Below are 24,690 nucleotides of genomic sequence, written 5' to 3'. Positions count from 1 at the left end.
TAAATAAGGCCAAAACTATCCTTCATTGCGAATGAGAATCACTCAAAAATGTTGACCCTGCTTGTTCTCCACTTAGAATAAAAATTGATTGATGTTCTAATTGTGTATTCTATTAAGGTTAAGAATCACAAACTGTGGATGTAAAGACAGTTATCATCAATCTCTTCTATTGGCACACAGGACACCTGCAAGACAGACAGCACATCCACTATCTGAGAGCACTGGTCCCAACAGCTAGGCAGCCCATAAGACAAAAAATTGCGTTTGTCTAATTCTAACACTTGCTTGCCCAACCACAACATAACTTGTGAATTTGTACCCCCTTGCTGGATGATGTAAACCAGAATTGCATCAAATTCCTTTCCTTGTGTACTAAGCATTCTTTCAATATCAAACTGGTCCATGAAGCAACATAGCCAGATTCACTAAGGGAGCTGAAAATACATTTATTCCAGCTCAGTGTCAAAAGTCTTCATATTGGCAATATGTGGCAAGTTGCAATTTTGTGACTCTGTCCATTAAGGTGGTTTTGTCTTCAGTCAAGCAATGAGGTTGTAAACTAAATGGATAATAATCATATGCTAATTAGTTAACCAATTAAATAAATGGTTAACCCATTTATAAATTGTTTAATTAATTCAGATTTATAAAGTATGATAAGTTAATTGATGAATTCATTACTAAACTATTTGCTTATCCAATATTAGTGAACTAATCAAGTTCTCTAGTTTACTAAAGAGCTAATAAGAGTGTGCTAATTTAAAAAGCTACAGTTAGTAAGCTAATTTACAAATAGGCTCATTTTGAAATAATGGGTTTGCAAAAGAGCCGATGTTGTTACAAAAGAGTTATCTGAAGTTTACATTTGATTTGGTAAAATGTAATTGCTGAGTTCATTAAAGAGTTGTTTGCTGAGGTAATCAATGATCTGACTACCACAATCAATAAGATGACAGTGTTGATATCCATTCATCCATCCATCCATTCATCCAATTTTCCATACCACGTATCCTACACAGGGTTGCATGGATCACACACACACACATACACACACACACACACACACAGAGAGAGAGAGAGGAGAGAGAGAGAGAGAGAGAGAGAGAGAGAGAGAGAGAGAGAGAGAGAGAGAGAGAGAGAGAGAGAGAGAGACACACACACAGAGCAATTTAAAGAATCAAGTCAGTCTACAACTCATGGGTTAACTAGAGGGCCATAAAAAGCACTTGATGTATACAATGCAGAGATCCCCAACCCTGGAGTTTGCCTCTATCACTGACAATATTATACTAAAATATTATTAATGTAACTTAATTTAAGCTAATTTAATTGACCAACTTAGCAATTAACAAATGTACTTTAATAAATGGTTTCTTAAACGATCCACTATTACTGTGTACGTGGTTTCTTTCCATGTTTTCTGTTTTCTTACTCGGATTTATTATAGCACGTCTCATCCGTCCTTATAAAGTTATAGCAGATTTTAAGTGGGTGTGTTGGCTACAAACTCAGGATCGAATGCCACCTCTGGTGACTTACAGTAGTGCACTTATTTTGGATGACACCACGTTAAAGTAAACGAAGCAGGAATCAAGCAGCCATGGTGATTTTTTATAATCTTTTGGGCTTTGAGCATCCATGCGGTCCAACTTGGTGGAACATGAACGCATTAAAGTCTGTCTGCCATTAATAAAAGGTATAGAATTCAAGTGTTAAACAATTTGAATAAGTGCTTGGTGATGACTGGTTTTGTTTTGTTTTTGTTGTTTTTTTTGTCTTAAAATCCATCAGTCTTCAGGTCCATTACTGGTGCATTTTAATGAGTTTGTTTTTCTGTCACCTCCACCACTCATGGACACTAAACAGTGCTCTTTATCTTCTATTTAATAGGTAGCTTTGCGTACAGCGCTCCACTGGACGCTTAAGCGATTACCTAGTAGTGGTGGATATGTGGGTACACAATGTACGACTCTGCTTTTGATGTAAAACAACTGCGCAAGAGACGGATTAGCGGGCGGGAGAGGAGAGAAGAGGAGGGGAGTGGAGGGGGTAAGAGGAGGGGGGTAGGAGGGGAGGGACGGGGCGAAGGCAGGAGAAGGGGGAACTTGAGTGTCGTACGCAGTTGCACAATGTTCATCTTCACGGCTCCATCAGTGCACGTAAAGCTCACGCAACATCCCTGCGTTTAGCGTCTCGGCTCTGTGCGCGCACTCGAAAAATTAGCTGGAGGACACGCTAGAAGAAAATATCTCTCTTCTCTCGTGGCCTGGGTAAGTCCAGCTCCGTTTTTATAACCTTAGACTTAGAAATGATTGTTTTCTGTATCGCCTCGTCCGACTTTTTTAGACCTCGTTTCGGAGAGTGGGTGCTGCGCTGTAACTGCTCCGCAATTTCACTGTTCATATTTAGGCCATGGTAAACCATTACACCACACTTACTTTTATTATTCCGGCAGGAAATTAGTTTGGCTGTTTAATTTCCTACGTACGAGTTTTTTACATTAGGACAGAATATCTCCTGGAAGCTGAATAATCAGAGGCGTCCCATCCGCGCCCGTGTAGGTAACTTAAATATATTTTGAAGACTCCCAAGCGTAATATTTTGCAATCTCCCTCTGCATGACCTAATGCTAAAGGCAGCACTGTTATAGTCTATTATCAGTGTCGCTTATTTATTGACTATCACGAACAACTGTGCGTATTATATAATATAATATGCCGAGTCTATGAGTCTCCTGCACAAGTACATACACTGCGTGTTCTCCACTGATGTGGCGGAAACGCCATTGTAACGTTGTTGCTAATTAATTACCCCGCGTTTCTCTGGCCCTTCTTCCTCGTCGTGTTGTGTTCTAGTTTATTCTATTTTCGGAACCCCAGCTTATATCTAGGTCAGAGAAATAGTGCAGAAACGGCAGTCGGTTGGTGGTTTTAAGTTCCTTAGATGAGTCGATGGCAATCTCGGTCTCTTTTCAGGAGCAGTTCATGGAGAACTCAATTCACTGAGAAGAAGCAAATGAGTCTATCACCTTATCTATGTTGCTATTCTTACATACAGACTGCTATTTCAAAATGTTCAATCAATTTAGCTTTCACCATTGTGCTGCACGACTGAGTCATGGTGCCAAAAATGATGTCTAATATATCATTGATATAAACAGATACAGTTCTGTCAAAGTATGTGTTCTGAGAAACTATTTCAAGGTCCGAAAACCTCGCTTTTTATGGTACTGCTAGTGAGGTAATATCTCAAATGTAATATCGCGTCAAAAACTGCTTGCACTTGACAAGAGAAGGACATGAGTGTAGCCTTAATGCAAATGAGAACTACTGAAATAGACCTGAAGAGAGAAAGTGTGAAAGTGAGATAAAGAGGACAAGATAGGAGGAGAGGGAATCACTTGTTAAGTGAAAGCTTCAGAATACAAGAGTTCAAAATAGAAGAGAGAATTAGTTGTGAGGAAGAAGGGAGGGGAAAGAAACATGGTGGAGTAAAATTACTTGAAGTATGCCTGAGGTCATTTATATACTTGACAAAAAACCTTAGCAAAGATGTCAGCGTCACTACTGTTAAAGCAAGGGTCTTTTTATCTGAAGAAAGCTAATCTGGCTGCAGGTTTTTTTTTAGTCAAGTAGGAGCCATACCTCATTCCACTTGTTAAATCAGTGGATCTTGGTCTTGAATTGAATATTAGTTACGATTTTGATTTGTCTAAAATAAAAATGTGCAGTTTTTCCAAATAAAATTCTGTATAAAGTTGAGATGTTTTTTTTTTTTCGAAGAGTCAGTTCATCATTATTAGGTTTCAGTTTGCAGTGTACAAAGACATGAACTGTTTTTGCTATTATGGAAAGTAATAAAATGGATAAAGAGGGAGGGGAGGTAGTAGGACTCTTAGAAGGGTTAGCAAGCCTGGCAAAAAATTCTTAGAAAGGTGGTAGACAAATGATGAATGATTGTGGTAAACTTTTTACTCTAGAGTGTGAAAAAAGATTCTAAAATACCCCTTTTTACTTTGTTCTTGTACTGTGCTTCTAATAGCTCTAGTGTATGTATGTACACAAACCAGCTCACTCTGCTCTGTGCTGTCTCTGCTTTCCTCAGGCCATTTTTCTTTTTATCATTCCTTCGGGATTATTTTTCTGGCAGCAAATTCTAAATGGAGTATACACTGATGTACTCTGTAAATCAAACACCTTTGAATGTTTTCTGTATTGAATTGATATAATGCTTTATTTTTGCCATGGGGAGGTCCTGGACACTTCAGCTATTAATCAGTTGTTGCTTTATTTATTTAAATCCATGCGGTATTGATGTTATTCACTGAATATACCTCAAAGTGATTTGAAACTTACAGTGTCAAGTTTGTCGTTCAACACCTCTAACGCAGCTTTAGATTGCATGTCCTGGGTTGTATTAATGTGTTCTTTCCCTCAGGCAATAGGCTGAGCTGTGGATTTTATGCTTCCCCTGTGGAAGTTAATGCACTGAGGTCATCATTCAAGATTGTTCTTAGAAATTAGCTCACACAGTGCAGTAAAGCACCTGCCTTTTGGAGAGCTCACAAAATAGTTTCAACTGACTTTTCAGGGAAATAGATTTTAGCAGTAGCCTGTTAACCGGAATGTTGGTTTATTAGATTTAATATGCAATGCTTATCATCGACTATTACGGCCATAGTAAAAAATTAATAATACTGATCTCTTTACTTCTCTATTTTTATAGGGCAAAAATATAATGAGAGAAGACAGCAACGATTCTGAGATTTTACAATTTATTTTCATACGTGGATCTGTCATCATTTGAATTTATTAGCTCTGCCTTCCGCTGCCAATTTGTATCTATACTGAACTTCCAAATGGATAAAAAAAGGAAAAATGATTTACCTACGCCAGCACCAGAGAGAGTAAGAGAGTTTGAGGGGACAGAGGGTAGAAAAAAAATGAGAAAGACCAATACAGAAGAACTGGATTTCTTCACTGATGGAACTGATGGCAGAGATAAACAACTGCAGGATTTAGCAGTTAAAGAGGTTGATCATTCAGAAGGTAATATGAAAGGGAAGATCAGTCCTGGTGCAAAACGAACCAAGAAACCCCCAAAGAGCCTTGAAAACTTCATATGTCGACCTTCGGTTCGAGTATTTCAGAGGCCTGAACCTGTGGGGCGAAGTGTCTGCAAACGAAGAGATGGTATAAATTCTAAAACTAAACGCCTCAGTCAATTATGTCATCCTGTCCAGAAGAAATGTAACACTGACTCTTTGGAAACAAAAGACAATTCAGCTATGACAAATACTGATTCATCAGCACTTTCTCTGTCCTCTCTCATACCTTCAAGTATCATATCTCCTGCTTCAGACTCCTCTACTACAAGGGCAGCCAAAAAGGTAGGAGCCAGTCATTTTATGCTGGACATTATGCTTGTTTTATTAAGGTCTGAAATAATCTACTAAAGGTCAGAATAAAAACAATATGCCCTTCAGAGTGCAGCAGGAAATATTATGCACTGAACATCAGCATAAAAAATGACACGAAATGGTTTCTCATGTGCATAACATCTGCATGAAAAGGATGATATTGATAGTTATTCGAAAATGTGAAGTCATTCCCAATAATCAATGCTACAGAGGTGTTATAACATTTAACTAACAGTTAATCTATTTTTGCCTCACCTACTTTCTCAGCCTGTTGTAACTTGACACTGTCATTTTTTCACTGTCTGTGAACTCTCTTTCTCTCCCCACCTTCCATTTCACATTTATTCATTTTGTTTATCAGTGCTTGATTAGTTAATACTGTCAATCTTAATGTCTGTTTATCGTTTCATTTTAATTGCTTTTTAGTTTTTCTCCATTGTATACATTTCTCCTGTCCAATGTCCTAGACTCCTGTTGTTTATTTTTTTGTTCTCTATCTATATACTTTCCTGAACAAGTAGTTATTTGAGGGATTTATGAAGAAAACAAGAAAAAAAATAAAAGAAAGGAAACTTGGACTTGAGATATACACTAGAGTATTTATAGTGATCCTGTACTTATCATGCATCATCTATCTTGACAGGTTCTCCCAAAACAAACTAAGAAGACAGATTTAAAGTCAGATATAACACTACAGGAAACCCCACAGTCATCCAACAAACTGTCAATTTCTCACAAGATAACGCTTAATTCTAACATAAAGCAGACATACTCTTCTAAAAATCCTCCTGATTCAAATTCCACCTATCAACAGGAGTCCAGCCCACATGAGTGCATTAATGTTCTAAATCAGGACATGAAACAGAAAGGTCAAGCCAGTCCAAACTCCAGTTATGGAAATCCAAGTGAAACCAGTTTGCATGCTGTGCCATCCAAGTTAACATCCTGTTTTCAAAAAAATGCCTCAAAATACAATGAAAGTCTTTCAGAAACACCTTCAAGTTTGCATTTGAATGCAAAAAAAAGTGAGGGCTGTGTGGATGATCACAACCATGCTGATGTCAGAATAGCAACTAATGATAAAAGTAAGCACCAAAATGGCTCCAGACAAGAGCCAAGTCCTTGTACAAATGACCTGCTAGAACACCCCAAGTCTTTCCAAGTAACTGATTCCCCATCCTCCAGTAAGTGCACAGACACCACATCAGATCTGTCAGAGAATAGCAGAGGAAGTAAAGGACAGAATGAAAATAAAGACCTAAACTGCCCTCCAGAAATAACCATAAAATGCCCCAAAAATCCTGTTCCTGAGCACAAAAATTATGGCAACACAAATGGATCAGCTAATGACGAGCATGGAAAGCAAGTCAAGCTTTGTACAAATCAAGACCAAACTGAAGTAGACTGTTTGTCTGACACTAACAATTCTGTCAGTTCTACATTAAATCCTCAAATATCTACTGGCCCAGTAACACATGTGATGGATAACTTATCATCTATCAGCAAGCAAGACAAAAAACTGTCAAAGAAGCGACAGGTCAGAAGCCTTCGCAGCAATAAGATTGTTAATGAGATTAGTCATAGCCCTGTTGCTAGTAAGCTACTAGACAGTGGTTCACAAAATGAAACTCCATTCTGTAGTTTTTCAGAATCATTGTCTTCACCTCAATGTGAACAAAATGTAGTTTTACAACTTACCAAATCAAAACTCCCTCAAAACTCACAAAATCTCAATTCAGAAATTTCATCTCTTAATAATCCACCATTTAGAAAAAGGGGTAGACCAAAATCAAACAAACCAGGGTTACAGTTTGAGACAAACAATACTCAAGTGTCTGTTATTAATCCCCCAAGTGATGAAAACCCAGAAGACCCAGAGCAGGAACTTGATATGGTGCAGACAAGGCCTATGGAAAGAAAACGTGGGCGCCCAAAACAGTCGTTTTCTACCCAAGCACAGGAAACTCAGTCAAAATTAAGCTCTAAGAAACAGTGCTCTGGAGACCTTCATACAACTTCCAAAGACAAAGCAAGAAACATTCAAAAGTGCAAGAAAAGCAAGAGAGTAATAATGAAGACAATCATTGGAAAGATCAATAAGATGAAAGTGAAAAGGAAAGATCAAATGCTCACACAGATTCTGTTGGGACAGAAGCAATGCGACACTCGAGATATTTCTCACCAAGGCACAGAAAGAGATGCCTGCAGTCCAGATTCTACCGCAACACACTCCTTATCATCACTTGTATCTTCTTTTGGAGGCAAACTTGGTTCTCAAATTAACGTCAGCAAAAGAGGAACAATCTACATGGGAAAGAGGAGAGGCCGCAAACCAAAATGTCAGACAACCTCCAACATTTCCTTCCAGAAATCTCCACAGATGTTACCAGACAACCCACACTTTACCCCCATGTCTACTTTTGTGCCATCATTAGATTCCCAAAGCATTCCTTTATCAGGCTCCCATAACACACTTAAAAATATTGCCTCATCTTCGTCATCTGGGAGATGTTCACAGATCAATTTTAATGCCCCTAAAATCAAAGCAACTTCCTTTAAACAACTGAGTGAAAATTCTCAGGCTCACGGTGAACTAACATTGATGTGTGATAGTGGGGAAGGAATTAATGATAACACCACATCAGACAGGAGCAAGAGAAATAACAGGTTGGATGAAGGCATGGGATTTTGTTCAGCACCAGCCACAGGTCCTGTATTCACAACGTCTGGTGTTCCTGGGAGTAATTCCTTTCATGGTAGACAGAGGGCTCTTTGCGCCTTACCTCCAGAACGCCTTTTTTCTGCTCATTTGCCATTAGGCTCTGGTAGACCACAAGATTCCAATCCCTCTTTAACATTCACAGACCAAGAGGCGCATAAATTTAAATGCCATCGAAAGGGCCATCACTGCCTTAGTCGAGAAAAGCTTAGAAGACATAAATATAAATGCAAGAAGAAGTATATGCATCTCAAGGCCAAACACCAAGACCCAGACTTCCTTGCAGATATTGACGACCTGGTTGTCAGACTGAGCAAGATTCGTATTGTGCAGCGCATCACCCGACCAAAACTTGGTGATGATGGTAACATAATTGGAAGAAAGACTGTAAAGGGCAAATGTCAGTCCTATGATCTTCAGTGCCTACAAGAAAAAGTTCACCCCCCAGCCATGTTTCAGATTAACCTCAGTGGGTACTATTCGCCACATTCAGCCCTGTCCTGTGAACCCCTTCATTATGTCAGAATGGCAAATATGAGAAGGAAACATGGTTGTGCCTCCGAGCCAAGCGAACAAATTGTTACACATTTCCCTGTGATGCACAAACTTGGTTACCCATACCCAGGTGGTGGATATATCCATCCATCCTACAAAGTACCAGTGACAACTACCTCTCTTGGTTTTGGACTCTGTCGAGGATACCCATCCAGTACATTATATCCACTCCCTTTCCCACCATCATATCTACACCACTTCTCTAAGAACCCTATTATAAGCCCATCTAAATTCCATAAGAAGAGGACCAAGTTTCCAAGACAGGACTCTGCAATTTGGGGACAGAGCGCACATGGGACATATCCTAGGATGACCCCGCACTCCTCCTGTGACTGTTTCAATACAGAAAGCGGGCAAAGGCAGAAGCAGAAAGAGAAAGGCAAAGGAAGGCGTGATAAACATAGCATGACCGAACGACAGCATGGAAATGAAGAATGGCTTAATAAACACACAAAAGCCAATGAAATTTCCGGAAACTGCTCATTTAACTCCCCTTCCCCCTCCCTTTCCCCAATTTTCTCACAAATCCAACAGAAAGACAAAACCTTTCCTTTTACACGGTTAAATCCATCAAACCTGGGGCAGGGAGGAGAAGTAAGAAGGTCAGAGCATCAGCCACCATGGGGTATTGGCAGCAGAAGCCTTAACCACCCCTTTGAAACACTGGAAAACAATACAGTTGACCATGAGAATACATTGAAAGGTCCAGAGACTGAGGGGAACTCAACATCAGCTCAGCAGCTACATAGGAGAACTCAATCTTTCTTAAAACAACCCACACTCATTAGTGGTACATCAAGTCAGAAAAGGTTGGCAAAGTCAAGAAGGAGTGAAGGACTTACTGGGGTCTCCAGTGTTCTAAGGGAACAAGTTAAGACATCTGTACAAGAGTTGCCTTCTGGAGATATGAGAACTCCAGGTAAGAATGTGTACAAATATGTTTGTTATTATTATTTGGCTGAAATGTATATTTTTGTTTTTGTGTTTATTACACATCTTTTATAGCATTGTGCAGTTAAATCAGAGCAGCTTGTATTATATTTGGGTGTCTTTCCGCTCATTTACCACCCACTGTTTAACTGGTGGCATAAGAGATGAGAGCACAGACTGTTTTTTTCCTGTCTGTGTACTTACTACTACAGATTCTAATTGGCAGGCAAAGTGCTTTCAGATGTGTAAGCGCTTACGTGTTTATATAAGCTACAGATATGCTACGATATGTCGTGTCCTGGCACTCGTTTTATTGTTAACTCTATGTGGACCTGCCGACTGCAGCATGCGATACGTTTGTTCTTGTCTGAATTATTTTGTGGCGAAAATGCATGTGAAGTGCAGGTGCTGGATTGTTGCGAATTCCTGCTTTTTGTAGCACTTCTATAAATCAAGCTGTCTGCCCACAGCACCTTGTATTTAGTATTGAAATCCTCCTTTGAAAAAGACCTTAATATTGGAAACATTTTTTCAGTACATTTTTTATTTGTTGAGAATCCTATTGTACTGCTATTAGCTTTTTAATGAGTCATTATAAGACACCAATGAAATTGAATTCTTTTGAGATTCTTGTTGTTTGGTTAAACATATGGCAAGTAACAAACCTCAGCATGTGAGGAATACATTTGAAAGCACAGGGTGGTGCATTAGCATTGTGGCATCCTCTGGGTATTTGTGAGTGGAAATGCAGACTTGCCAGGTTTTATTATCCACCTCTGTTGTACATGCATGCATATATCTGTCCACATCTAAGGGACAACCATAGGACTCTTGGTGTCAGTTATTTGGAGAATAGACCATTCTCACAACAGTAGTTGTACTGGTGGCACAAAAGTGTTCCCTTTGGATATGTGCACTATGGATTTTATATTAGACACACCTACCTTGTTAGTTCACCTACCTCGTTTTTTCATGTCTATGTTAATTTCACTTACTCTTGTACTTCATCAGTGTCAGTCTCTGACCACTGGACTGCTGCTGACCGGATACTTGTGTTGGCAGACTTATTTCCACATTGTAATGACACAGAGGTGACACTGTGGTCACTGCAATGGAGAAAATGGCCAACCACTTGACTCTGCACAGTTGTGGTCCTATTATGGATGGGATAAATGGGAGCTGAGGAATTGTGCATGGGAACTGAAAGTTTACAATGAGTAATTGCACACCTAAAAGTGATCTATGTGCTGACTTTTCCTAATAAAACTCATTATACAGACTTAGTTGAGATGTATTAGTATGCATTTGATGGGAAATCTAGTTGTGAGGAAAGTGAGAAAGAAGGTATAGAAGTGGTAAGAGTTTTTATATAGCCTGTCCTTCATGAGCGAGTTACTGTAGGTGACTCAATTTTATTTTATGGAATACTCAGGACAAGCACCACTGTGGCTTTCTGAAAGGCATTCAATAAAAAAAAAGATGCTTATTGAGTTCAAAATGTAAGAGTATAGATTCATTTTAATACATTTCCCCTGTATGAATATATGAATGTTTTTATTCTCGAAACACTGGTTCCAGAATTAATATTTCATGAAGCCTTCCCTGGAGGGAATAATGCAACTTAGACTCTGCCACTACTGTCTTAAAAGCATGAACATTTATAGGTAGATTTGCAATGTAGCACATTTTCTCCTTCATATGCTTACTGTAGGTTTGTGCACAGGATTGATTTGTGAATTTTTTTTCTACAAAGGTTTCCCTGATGAATTTGATGTAAGTTTGGAGCCATTGTTTTGTTTAAAGATTCAACTATGTCCAAGACAACCTTCTGCCAGAGGTAGAAAGGAATGCTCATGTGTCCTGCTCGAGAAGTTTACAGTTGTTTCAGAAATATATGATCCAGTTTTGTAGCTCAATTGCATGATTGCATAAGAGCATAAATTTGCATGCAGTATCTCAAGAAAATGTGCTAGAAATATGTACTTTAGGTAAATACTCATGCTTGGTTTATTACATTAATGCTGCTTAATGACTGTAATGATGAACAATACTGTATTTGAACATCACAAGTGTTGATAGACTGTATCTACCATGTTGTCCTCAGTCTTAACAAACTCGCTGTCTGTGATTGGTGATTGCAGATAGTTTGGGCTAAGAGACTTGGATGTGGTCTTTGCCAAGGGGCAAATTACATGCAAATAGAGGGCACTTATGAGCACATTTTTAAGCCTAAAATGAGAACTGGGACACTCTAGAGCCTTGTGGACTTAGCAGCATTCAAAGAAGGACTGCATATGCACTAGATGGGGAAGGGTCAAAGGGATTTTATGAGTACGTACTCTAGGGAAACAGGAAAATGCCTCATATATTTCCCTAAAATTTGCCCCATTAATTCTGAATTTGACTGTTTTTATTTAATTTAGATCTGTTGGCAGTATACTTGGCTTGGTTTTGTTAGTGATCTTGTGTTACTCTGGGATGGTACTGTGAGTTCATTTCATGTAGAAGGAGCTTTTAATGAACATAACTGATAATTTGATTAAATGTTAAAACACAAGTATTGAGTTACATATCAGCTGCACGGAATGCATTTTATTGGACAGGAATGAGCTTAAGGTTATTTGCAGTCAGTTCTATTCATGCACACAACCATTCTCACATTCATACTTAGACCGACAGAGATGTAACAAGTCCCTCTGAAGCACTGGGAGCTGTGCTATACAATTCATCATTATGAATTATGTGCTTACGCTGTTATCTGCCTGCCAAGGAATGTCCATTTAGACTCCTGCTATAGAGCTCCTGTCTGCCAGTGGCCAATATACACCATTCTGTTTGACTTGGAAAGGTAGAAAGAGAAAAGTACAGGCATTCAGCAGTGGTAAGGAAATGTGGTTATGTGGGTGGGGGGAAATCTCCGAGTGAACTTTTACAAATGGCTGAGAGGGAAGAGCGAAGGAAGAGAGAGCTGTTTTTGTGAAAGCCAAAGAGTATATTTGGCGAGGGTACATCTTCTAACTAGCTTCATATGTGCCTCCTGAGCACTTCCCTACCCTGACATCTTTGGTCAGACCTCTTTCTCTTTATCTCGTCCCTTGTTACTTGTCTTTTGTTCTCCTACAGCATCTCCTACTTGTTTGTTCAGTCTAAAAATATAACCTGGCCTGTGATGTATTTACGCTTACATGTTGATGGGACAGAGGTAGATTTAAAGTGATCTTGGTCTGGCTCTTATCCAGCCTAGGAATAGCTCATCCATAGATGACACAAAAAAAAACCACAAGTCATATTACAGAACCATAGCCAGGTTGTTTTCCTTCACATTCTCACGTTATCTGTCTGTCTGCCTTTATTTTTTTCCTTTCAGAAGTTTCCTTTCCTTTTTGTCTTCTTGGAATGCTCTTAAACAGAACTGAAATATAACATTACTCCCCACTATATTCCCTGATGTATAATGGTTTTGTGCTGTAAAAAGAGGTATTTGATGGTGTGTTTCAGAGTACACTCCATCTTGATTTCAAAATCCTTGTCCTGGACAAACAGGGCTTGCTGTAGAATGCTCTTGAGTACAGCTCTGTGAAATTGATTATAGTTGTATCTGTTCTGTAGCATAACAGCTAACTCTAGTGCATTAAATGCTGGTTTGCATGTTAAAAGCATAACTCAGGTTACTATTCAAAATGGACATTGTTGGTGATTAGCATTAAAACCTCTTTATTCTTTTATTAGAATTTTTCAAGTTCACTTTGTAAATGTTCTATGTATAAACATGCAGCTTGGTTTAATGGTTCGTTAACTACCCAAAACAACACAGACATGTCAGAATAAGGTCACTATATTAAACCACAAGCTTATAGTTCTAAAAAGTATAGTATGTCAATCAGAGCTCAGTGACCTAAGAACTGAACTCTATGTATAATATAAATCTGTGTTAAATTTGTTAATAGAATTTGCATTTATGAAAGCAAGTATAAAGAAACATGCAAAAGCATCATGTGTTTGAACTGTTTTTAGATCAAGAGCTCAAGAATCTTTATTGCCAGGCAACCATTTTGGTTTAATTTGGTTTCAGTCCAGCTCTAAGTGTGCAAGTCAAGGATTATCTGATAAACATTACAGCACAAAATAGACTTCATTTAAAAAAAATGACCAATAAAAAGGATGAAAAATTACAGTAGGACTGTGACCATTAAATACATCAAACCCATTATAGTTATATATTATTGTATCAAGCTTAAGAGAGATGTGGTGGTGTAACATAGTCATAATTGGAAAGCGTAAACAGGGCAGTTTATATTTCTAGTGGCTGTGGGAAAGAGATATTTTATAAAGGGGTATGTTTTGGAAATTAGGAGACCTAAGGGTGAAATATGATATATGCTGTGTGGGAGTTGTCACTTTTTGCAGCTGTTTTTGTGGTGCATTTGATATACACTGAATGAATAAAAGGCAGAAGGTGAGAGTAGATGGTGGACAGAAATGTGGATGAGGTGGCATAGTTGATATTTAGAGATGATCACTGAATTTAACTGAATTTAACAAAAAAAAATTTTTTTCTACCCAATTTAAAGGTATCAACCAGGCTGGTGGTTTCCCTAAAAAGCACCAGTGCAGTGATCCTTCATTATCCAGAGAACCAGAAAAGATTCCAAGGGACCCAACGGGGTTTAAAACCAAAAGGAGGCCTTTGATTAAGAATAAATCTAACTATGCTCGACAAACCTCATCTTTTTTAAGGGATGAGCAGTCACACCCAGAAGCCAGAAACACTCCTTCAACTTCAAGTGCTAAAGTACAACATTTCAAGGCATCAAAACATCAGAATTCTGAGGGACTTGATTTTACAGATGGCAACGGAGTAAAGAGAAGAGGACCAGGACGACCAAGGAAAACTCCTAAACCCTCTTCTCCATCTTCTCCATCTTTGCTTTCTTGTCCTGAGCTAGCCTCATCTTTGTCTATAGAAAAGACAGGAGAAGATGACAAAGATAACAGTGACACGGTGTTGGAAATTATTGAGCTTGTCATTCAGGGAGAGCAGAGAAGTGGGAAGAAAAGAAAACAAGATGAAAGTGTGGGAGATGGAGAACAGAATCAGAATGAAGAAAAAGATGTGACTGAGCATTCTTCCACTCTTTGCCATATGTGCTCAGAGCCTATTGATCCATCACCCAGCCAGGTTGAAGACAGTGAACCGGAGCAGGTCACTGCATCACTACCCAATAAAAAGTATTTATGGGCAGGGCTTTATTCAGACGTTTATAAAACCGAAGAGTAAGTTCCCACACCTCAGACACATCACTAAACCTCATGTACACACACCAGCCACTTTATTAGGAACACCTGTAGACCTGTTCATTCATGCAATTAGCCAAACAAGGCATCATGTCATCAGTGCAATGCATAGAATCATGCGGATGCAGGTCAAAATAACCATTTTTTAATTAGGCTGGATATAAGTCAACTTTCAACAATCTTTAGTTGTTCAGTTTCAGTGAGCCCACTTTTGCCTCACCTTCCTATTCATGGCTGACACAAATTGTAACCAATGTGGTCTTTTGCTTTTGTAGTCCATGCACCTCATTGTTTGACATGTGGTGTGTTCTGAGATGCTGTTCCGCTCACCACAGTTGTAGAGTGGTTGCGTTAACTGTACCTCTGGCCTCTTTTCATCAGCAAGACAACAAGGCATTCCCAGTACTATTCCAGTACAAGGTGTGTGTTGTTGGCATTGATATGTAAAATCTCTAGAAGCTCTCGTGAACTGATGCATTAAAAATCCCAAGAGTTTCTGAAATACTCAAACCAGCTTTTCTGGCACCAAAGAAACCGGGCTACTGTCAAAATCCCAGCTATCACATATTTCTCCATTCTAATGTTTGATGTGAACAATGACTGAAACCTTTGACCTGCATTTGCTTGATTTTAGGCATTGCGATGGATGATTGCATGGATGTGCACAGGTGTTCCTAATAAAGTGTCCAATGACAAACATATAGGATTTAACATTTTAATCTCTCTTTGCTGTACACAGCAATTCAGCGTAAAGAATATTATTTAGTAGCCAGTATGAAATATTCTGCTAGTATGAATTATTCAGCTGGGGGTTTGTGGGGTTAAGTAACTTTCCAGTGTATCTAACTGTATCTAATTTTGAGAGAAACTTGGTTAAGTTTATAATCATTAAGATGTTTATTAGTTTTTGTGTTTATTGGTTTCTGGCTTTGTCAGCATTCCTGATCAACCTCATCAGCTAAACTTAGAGGGCCTAGAGTACAATCCAGAGGAGCATGAACATGGCCTCTTTCCTGCACCGCTGCACGTCGGTGAGTTTCAGTTTGTGCTTTCAGTTAGTGCGGTATCAGGATCATACAGAACCACAAATCATTGCTTTTGTAGAAATGGTTAAGATTAAGAGAAGAATGTCTTTCAGATAAAAATAAAATGATAGGGAAGCAGTTGAATGCCTTTTTTGCCACATTTTTATATGTGTAGAACCTTAATCTGCCCCTGTATGTGTTTATCTGTGACAGGAAAGTACCTAAGAGTGAAACGTATCAACTTTCAGTTGCCCTATGACATCCACTGGCAGTATGCACGCAACAAGGTGCTTTTAATTTCTGTTTAAGAAAAGAAGAAAAAAAACATTTCCAGGAAAATGACCCTACAGCGTTCATGATGTGTATGTTTTCCCCCTTCTTCAGCTATTTGAAAAACCTGTAACTCTACCACAGGCATCGCCATCAAGTAAGTGTGTGTGTACGATGTCTAAAATAACTCTGAGTAAATAAAAAAACTCTGAGGACAAAGACGCTGTTGTTCTTGTTCTTCTGACTTTAAAACAACAGTTATGTTATCTGTCATTATGGCTGCCTTATTACTTCTAATGTGTGTACATATTTATTTTACCCTATGACATTTTAGATTTAGTAGGCTTTATGAATATATATTTTTTGCATTAATGACTCTTCCTCTGACTTCAGACAGTTCCTGTAATCCCCCAAACAGCAGCGCACCTCAATCCTGTTCTGACGATTGCTTCAACACGATGTAAGAACAAACATACACTTTCACATAAGGTCCTCCTTATCCACAGGTATTAGGAAACATCTTGTTGAAAAAAAAAAACAAGCAGTGCTGCACACAAAAACAGGGCTGTTTTTTCATTCCTGAATGAAGGGAGCGGAGGAAGTCAGCAGGGCCTTGCTTTTCTTTTGACTGGATCAGGGCCTGCACTACATTCCCACAGAGCAACACACTGACTGTGCCAGATATTGTTGATACAGATCTGTGACTACATTTAAGGAGAAATTGACTGTGTGGTAGTTTAAGTCATTGCTTTCATTGGATACACTTCTAATATTTTTTTTTACTACTACATAATCTGAAGGCTCAGCGATGACGAGACTCAGTCCTATGATATGGACAATCACACACATGTGCACGAGGAACACCATCAGTGCCATCATCACCTCAAACAACAGGTAACACATCACACTGTACACAGCATACTGGTGAATGACTGGATATCTAGTGTCAGAATTAGGCAGTCTGAAGATTTTTAGTCATTGTTGGGTTTTTTTTTTCATTTACAGGAGGAAACCAGTGACAATGAGAACTTCCCCACAACCTTATCTAGTGAGGAGAGGTACCGGAAAATTATGTTTATACAGATTGAGATTTATTATCTTCATAGTACATAAAGGTTTCCCCAGTGAAACCTTGTGTGTGACGAAACACATTCTAGAGCAGAGGACGCAAAAATAGTGAATAGTAAATAAGCACCAAATACAACCAGCAAATGTGTAATTTGGTGATGCATCTGGGATAAATGTGAAAAACTAGCAGTATGTATACAGCTAAAGGAAAGTCCCATTCAGTTACCACAAAGATGTTAGCCTTCTGTAGCTTGAACATTTCCAGTATTTTTTAGTCAGTTCTAATGTTTTTTTTTAGCAAGTTGATACCTATAACCCATAACCCAACTATAACCTACAAGTTACAAATATAATGTATAGGCACAATTGGTTTTTGGTCTTAATAAAATAAAAGAATGAGAGTAATAAATTAATAAATGCATTTGGATAATGTTTTATAGAAACAGTAAAAACTCTCTTTCTCTCTCTCTCTCTCTCTCTCGCTCACTCTCTCTCGCTCTCTCTCGTCCCCTCTGTATTGTCATTTCAGGAGTTTTGTAATGAAACATGGCGTCTTCCTGGTGAGAAATTACGAGAAGATGAAGGCGAGACAGGCGTTTCTTCTGAGAGAGGGCGCAAGAGAGCAAGAGAAAGAAAAGGATGAGGACAAAGCGAACGGTCAACAGAGTGAGGGTAGAAGCCTTGGAGAGGATCCAACCATCAAGTCAGGTCTAGGAGTGTGTGTAGTTGTTGGCGACATGTGCATGTGTGTATGTATTTGCTATTTATTTAGCTTGCATCGTATTCATAATACCATAAAGCATTTCTGTATTACATTAAGTAAGGAGTCTCAGCTCACCCGTTGTTTTGCTTGTTTTTTTCTTGTATGTTAAATTCATCACCACATCCGAATACAAATGGGATTGTATTGTGTGATTACCTAATTTCCCACCACATAACAACCCCCTTTCTTTTTATCTGTCCTTCATGTGTCTTTTGCATGCTGTAGGTCATAGCATTGTTCGTCATCCCTGAAAGCACTTTCCAGGAAAATTATTCTCTTCAATTTTTGTCTGTTTCAGTGTAAAAGTTTTTTTTCCATTCAGAATGGAAGATTTGCATGTTCAGTCTGTTTTAGTGGTGCATACTTAGGAAATATATATTTTTTTCAAATTGTGTATGTCGTTCTACATGTCGCAGACAGGTGCCCGATTGATCGGAGTTCATGTGCAGAAGAAGGGGAGCATATAACATTCCAAAGCAGAAATCTCTCACACACACTTCAAGAAATCTGGGACAGGATTGTTACTTGCAAGGGTATGTTTACAAACTGAAATTAGTTAGGACTTTGGATCATTATAATGATGGTGGTAGAAAGAAAATTAAAGCAAATATGTCACTAATTTTTATTTTTGTTTTGCTTTTGTCTCTCTCTCTCTCTCTCTCTCTCTCTCTACTTCTATCTGTCTCTCTGTCACCTCACCTTCTCTCTGTCTCTCTTTCCATCTCTATATCTGTTTGACTCTGTCACTGAAATTCTTTCTCATTCTCTCTGTCTCTTTGTCTCTATTTCCATCTCTGTCTGTCCCTGGCTCTCTTTGACGGTGTCCCTCTTTGTCTGTCTGTCTGTATGTATGTATGTCTGCCTCAGGATCATCTGGACAAACCCTTAGTGATCCTCTGCTGAACCTGTGCTCAAGGAAAAGGTAAGATTATCTTCCAAAAAGCACTGCATTATTACATACCACTAGATGGAGCATTTTGGACCATTTATGGCATGACAACATTTGTGTGTGTGCTTTAGGTCTGATTCTGCTCTGGTGGACCTCAGCGTGGTACAAAAGCAGCTCCAGTCAGGATGCTATGAGAGCCTGGCGGCCTTCCACTCGGACATGCTGACTGTGTTCCACTGTGCAGAGGTCAGTGTGTCCTGCGCTTTTGTCCTCCCGCATTTATCCTCTATGCAGAAATGTGCTATTTTAGTGTCCTAAGCACTCACTGACACTTTCAGGGCTGCCTGTGATGTGTGTTCGCTCTCTCTCTCTCTCTCTCTCTTTCTCTCCCTCTCTGGCTTTTGTGACAGCTTTTAGAAGAAATACATTGCAGCATTATTATATTGCAGGATTATATATGGGATGTTATGATATCCCAGCATTCTGTGGAAAATGTATAGATCGCTACTGATAGATCTATCTATCTATCTATCTATCTATCTATCTATCTATCTATCTATCTATCTATCTATCTATCTATCTATCTATCTACCTACCTACCTACCTACCTACCTAACTACCTATCTATCAGATTGTGTGTTATTAATGTCCTACTTAACTGTTTACCTGCTTACGAGCAGCCTCTTTACATTCATACATATAAACATACAGTGTACATGGGTACTGAGGTAAATAGAGATGTTAGCCATATACAATTAATGTTTTTTTGTGGGATGGAACAAGTACAAACTACATCTCAGAGCCAAAATATTGGCCAGTTGACTTGCTGACTTTTTCTCAAGGGCAGAAAACTCGCTGTGCTACATTAGAAGACTACGGATACATAAAGTTATACCCTCTGTGGGAATTCTAATGCTCATCCATTTCCTTTGCTATAGTTTGTATTATTTGAATTATTTGGATCTATTTGGATCCTGGTGTCCCATTGAGCCTTTGTGCAGTTTCTGAGATAACACTTTTCAGAAGTCCTTGCTTCTTGTTTTCTGAGTCCTTTTGTTTTATGTCTGTTGTCTCAGGTGTTAAATGGTATTAATATATATTATTATATAACATATAACATACTGAATAGAAAGTACATTGAGAGAACACAGATCATGTAAAACAGCATTAAATTCAATGATAATAAAAAAAATGACCACATAACAGTGTGAAATAAATAATTGATGAAGCAACTTTTGCAAGGCCTTAAATCAACCCAGGTATGACCAGATTGTCACAACCCACCACATACAACCTGTATATGACAGACCCAGCAATTGAATGCTACGTTCTTTCTATATTTTGCTGGTATCAGATGCTACACTGCTCTAAACCAATCATTGCATAATGTATAGACTTACTGTCATAGCAGGGGTTCGTAAAGCATGTATGAATTCAAGAATGTAGATGGTGATCGATCTTATCTTGTATTATCAGAAATACTACGGCTCTGAATCTGCAGTCGGGCGTGATGTGAGTCAGCTGAGGGGCTTATACCACAGAGCTCACCAGGAAGCTTCAGCTCACATCAGCAACTTCCTGTAAGGGATAAGTAGCCACGCCCACACACCTACCTTCCAGGGCATATTGTGGTTGTGGTTGTGACCATGGTAACACACAGGCATGATGGGCCTTCCAGAACAGGCAGGCGATGCCCTTTAATATCAAAGACCTGTTGTGTGGTGCGCTTAAACAGGCATTGAGCGTTAAACAGGTAAGAGCTACATATTTAAAGAAATCTACACGGTATAATACAGTTATATCACCTTCTTTTATGAGAAGGTGATATAACTGTGTTCCATTATGTCTGCTGCATGTGTAAGAGAAAATTTTGTCAAGGTTTGCTTGTACTTGGGCAGGATATTTAGTGCAATATACGAAGCATGAAGCAATCTACTGTGGTGCAAACCATACAACAGTACAAAGGACACTTCATGGATCAGAGCCCTTTATTCCCCTCTGTTAATAGAGGCTCACAGTAGAACCATTACTCAAGCTTTTCTTTAAGTCCTTCATACTCATCTTCATTTTCAGTAGTATGCGCAGTGATGGCAATGTGTGTGAGTATTTTATTAGCGTTTATTGGTACATTGTGTGATTGTAGCTCTCTTTTCTCTTTTATGAACAGAGCCCTGCTGGATGGGATGCTTGCTGAGAAAAGACTAAGACTCAGAGATCCATATTTATTCAAAAAGGGTGGACATTTCACAGAGGAGAAAAAGACTGCTGAGCTTAAAAAAAGACACTTCTTCATTCCATTTTTCTTCCACTTTTATATCTTGTCAGTTGCCTTGTTCAGAATAAAATCACAAAAAAAAAGCATGGGGTGCATGAAGTTGTGGGAATGGGAAATGCTGCGGTACTTCGTTCAACTTTGGCCAAGGACATAAACAATCATACTAAATCTATTTTAAAAAATTGTATATAATTGTAAGTTTATTATTTATAATGTGTTTTTCTTTTACATTTGTTTATACATCATTTGCCTTGCCAATGACTGCATAGTACCAGTGATATAATTTAATGTGAAATGTGCCTAGTAATAAGCAATAATTGGAAAGCAATAAGCTACTTTTTGTTTTTGTTTCATTGTCTCTAATCTATTTTTTAAACTCCTTTTATGCTGCCCTCTTAACTTCAAACACCAGCCTGAGAGGTGATGTTTGGGCATTTTTTTCTAATAACATCCATCTCGAATGAGGTTTAATTCTTTAGTAGGCAGAAATAAAGAATGCTTTTGTAGGGGTTAGGACCCCTTTCACCCTAAGAGCCGAATACAAACATAGAAGCATATAGTCCAACAATAATCATACAGTTTCTTATTCACTCCTAAGAAAACATTTCCCTTTTTTGTACAGTCTCAACACTACTGCCAAAGCAAAAGAATTTCTATTCCCAGCTTTGTTCATCCATGCTAGCATTTATTGCTGGCTGGTTTCCAGTTTCCATCAGGGCTTGGCGTAGGCTTTTTTCCATGCTGTGTCAAAATCATTGCTTCTCGAAATGTGTCTTTACATTTGATATTTGCAGTGAAGCATTTATTAAAAAGAGACACGTTGCAGACCCAGAGTTCTCACCAGATGCAAATTCATTCAGGTATTTTACTTCCATTTTAGCTTTTTTACTTACTTTGCTTTGTTCATTTTTCTTGGTTAAAAAATTAAGTCAAACCTTTCCCATTAAAATGAAGCTTTAAAAAAATGTAGGCAACTTCCATGTGAAACCCATAAAATATTTGAAAATGGAATAGTATTTGAGTTGTATTTTAATAAAAGAGGAGAGCTTAAAAGAGGGAGTGAGAGAGAAATAATGCACAGCTCTTCAGTTTCCACAAGTAAATGAAGATTTTTCTCAAATGTACAAATGCTTACATAGTTTTGAGGGATTCCATTCTTTTTTTTTTGTATGCTGTCATTTAGAAGCATGACTTAGAGTGTACCAGCGATGTAAAGCTATCCTCGAAAACTTAAAAGAGTAAATATTAGGGTCCAATTCTGTGTAATAAACCAGACCAGAAGCAAGACATGACATGAAATTTGGTTCCTGCACAAGAGGCCCATTGTGACTCCCAACTCAAAACTTTGTAGCGTATCATATGTGGTGGGCTGGGGAAAAAAACAGTAGTAACTGGTTCTTACTTGAAGCTAAGAATCCACAGTTTTGTGGTAATCTTTTTGCAAGGTTAAGTACACACAGTGAATGTCCTATCAAGAAATGGACATAAATATGAACATTTCGGTTTGTTATCAGCCACTGTTAGTCAAAATGCTCACACCTAGAATGGCATTTTTAAATATAATTTTTCTCCTGTGGTTTGCCATGTTATTGTAAAGAAAATGTCCAGAATTCACTTAATGCAGTTTTTTCCAGGCCACCACACATACATGGCTCAAGAGTTTTAGGTTCCCTACCCCCTGCCCTGTGGTGTAGTAGCCGCTCAGGAGGATTTTTTTTTAATTGTTTAGGCTTGTGTTTGGTCTTAATAAATGCCTCATTTATTTCATGTATCCTGTTTGTCTCTGACTGAATCTACACACCTTACTACCACAATCATTGTGAAGCTTCAACCCAGTCCTCACCACACTGATCTTGAATGCAGCGCGACTGCTAAGCGAACTTTTCTGTCATGTTGAAGTACTTGCAGGCTACCAAAAGAAAAATGCAGAAGATTTCAATTTGTCTCGTGACAAAGTGCAGAGAAAATCAAGGTACCAATCAGGCCTCTTGGAACTCTGGAAATGATAGAAGTGCAGCAAACAGACAGCCTGGAAATGACAGTGTATTTCACTGCTGTCCCAGAGGAGGAAACTGTTATGTCATTGTTAATTTTAGGAGTTTGAATAATAGAAGCTCTGATGCGTAAACATGGGCATGGACTGCTGTTGCTCCGGTTTGAGAACTGTGACTCATTGCTGCTTAAAGGATGTGCTTTATGAATGTCAATTAGGTGCCATAATCATTGTATATTGTATAGAACATAAAAGTAAATGTTAATTAAAGAAATTATTTCTATTTTCATTCGCCCAGTCAATTTTAGCTCATCAGTGCAAGGTAACAACATTTGTCCCTTATGCACTGGTTCCTCATTCCATCTAAATTCCCCATGCATGCTTATGCAAAGTACAGGTTTATCCTGCTGTCAACTTATCCAACAGTTTTTACAACAGTAAATGTATAAAGCCTAATACGTGTACATGACTGCAATGAAATACACAACACCAGAAGGTGAGGTATTCAATCTGTGACCTTCACACCTCACTGTCCTGCTAGAAGCCTCCTCAGTGTTATATTAGATCTTTAAATGGCAAATAGCCAGGCTTGTGCTTTGCTCTGGGAAACACGAGAGGCCCAAACCCTGTTCTGTCTATTTTCCATATAAGAAAACAAGACACTAGGAGATCCATGATGTATTCTTTATTGCTATGTTATGAGTCTCTACAGAAGGACTCTTTAATCTTCTTCTTCTTTCGGCTTTTCCCTTCAGGGGTCGCCACAGCGAATCATCTCTCTCCACCTACCCCTATCTTCTGCATCCTCAACACTTGCACCCACTAGCTTCATATCCTCATTAATTACATCCATATACCTCCTCTTTGGCCTTCCTCTTTGCCTCCTGCCTGGCAGCTCCATGTCCAACATTCTCCTACCAATATACTCACTCTCCCTCCTCTGAACATGTCCAAACCATCTTAATCTGGCCTCCCTAACTTTGCCCCCCAAACGTCCAACATGAGCTGTCCCTCTGATGTTCTCGTTCCTAATCCTGTCCAATCTCGTCACTCCCAAAGAGAACTCTTTAATATAATCACACTAATATTCTGTACATATATGTTTTGTGTGTATGGAGAAGGTTATTCTTTAAGTCAACACAAGCAATGTTAAAATGTATCAACCAGCAGCGCAAATTGTGTGAAAGTGTTTTGCCTGCCTTTTTTGATAGAGACTAATCCCTGCACATACCAAATTTACTAGAGGATGGTATAAGAAAATCCAGAAATAATATGCAATATAACAAAAAAAAAGGTTAACAGAAGAACAAAATGTATATTAGTAAACTGTAACAGGCAAAAACTTTTTTTTAACATTATAATTTGGAAAAATGAGACAAAAAGCCCAGCTATATGTTTGTGCCTGTATTCTGTTTATATAGAATTAAAAAACAAATAGAAATAAAAAACATTCCTCACATAGCACACGTATTCTGAAAGGTGCTCTCTG

At 38.5% G+C, this 24,690-nt stretch overlaps 1 protein-coding gene across 7 annotated transcripts; it reads left to right on the top strand.

Annotated features, from left to right (window-relative positions):
* Positions 1-1,558: 1,558 nt before the first annotated feature.
* On the top strand, positions 1,559-22,975 carry LOC132845958 (histone-lysine N-methyltransferase ASH1L-like). Of its 7 annotated transcripts, none has more exons than XM_060870393.1 (16): positions 1,559-1,696; positions 4,726-5,389; positions 6,063-9,612; positions 14,195-14,897; positions 15,855-15,949; positions 16,157-16,230; positions 16,328-16,370; positions 16,607-16,673; positions 17,014-17,107; positions 17,219-17,271; positions 17,811-18,026; positions 18,465-18,577; positions 18,912-18,966; positions 19,065-19,179; positions 20,410-20,686; positions 21,101-22,975. In XM_060870393.1, exons 2-15 carry the CDS (start codon positions 4,859-4,861, stop codon positions 20,515-20,517), a joined length of 5,817 nt encoding a protein of 1,938 aa, XP_060726376.1. In that variant the 5' UTR covers positions 1,559-1,696; positions 4,726-4,858; the 3' UTR covers positions 20,518-20,686; positions 21,101-22,975. The 7 variants fall into 7 exon arrangements, with proteins under 7 accessions (XP_060726376.1, XP_060726375.1, XP_060726382.1 ...); XM_060870392.1 differs by lacking the exon at positions 1,559-1,696 and adding an exon at positions 2,112-2,270; XM_060870394.1 differs by lacking the exon at positions 1,559-1,696 and adding an exon at positions 2,113-2,270 and having other exon boundaries at positions 17,811-17,989; positions 18,461-18,577.
* The last annotated feature ends 1,715 nt before the right edge of the window (positions 22,976-24,690 follow it).

Source organism: Tachysurus vachellii, chromosome 5, assembly GCF_030014155.1.
Source record: "Tachysurus vachellii isolate PV-2020 chromosome 5, HZAU_Pvac_v1, whole genome shotgun sequence".
NCBI classification, from domain to species: domain Eukaryota; kingdom Metazoa; phylum Chordata; class Actinopteri; order Siluriformes; family Bagridae; genus Tachysurus; species Tachysurus vachellii.
Note: the sequence above shows the minus strand (reverse complement) of the source record. Positions and strands in the feature narration are given on the sequence as shown.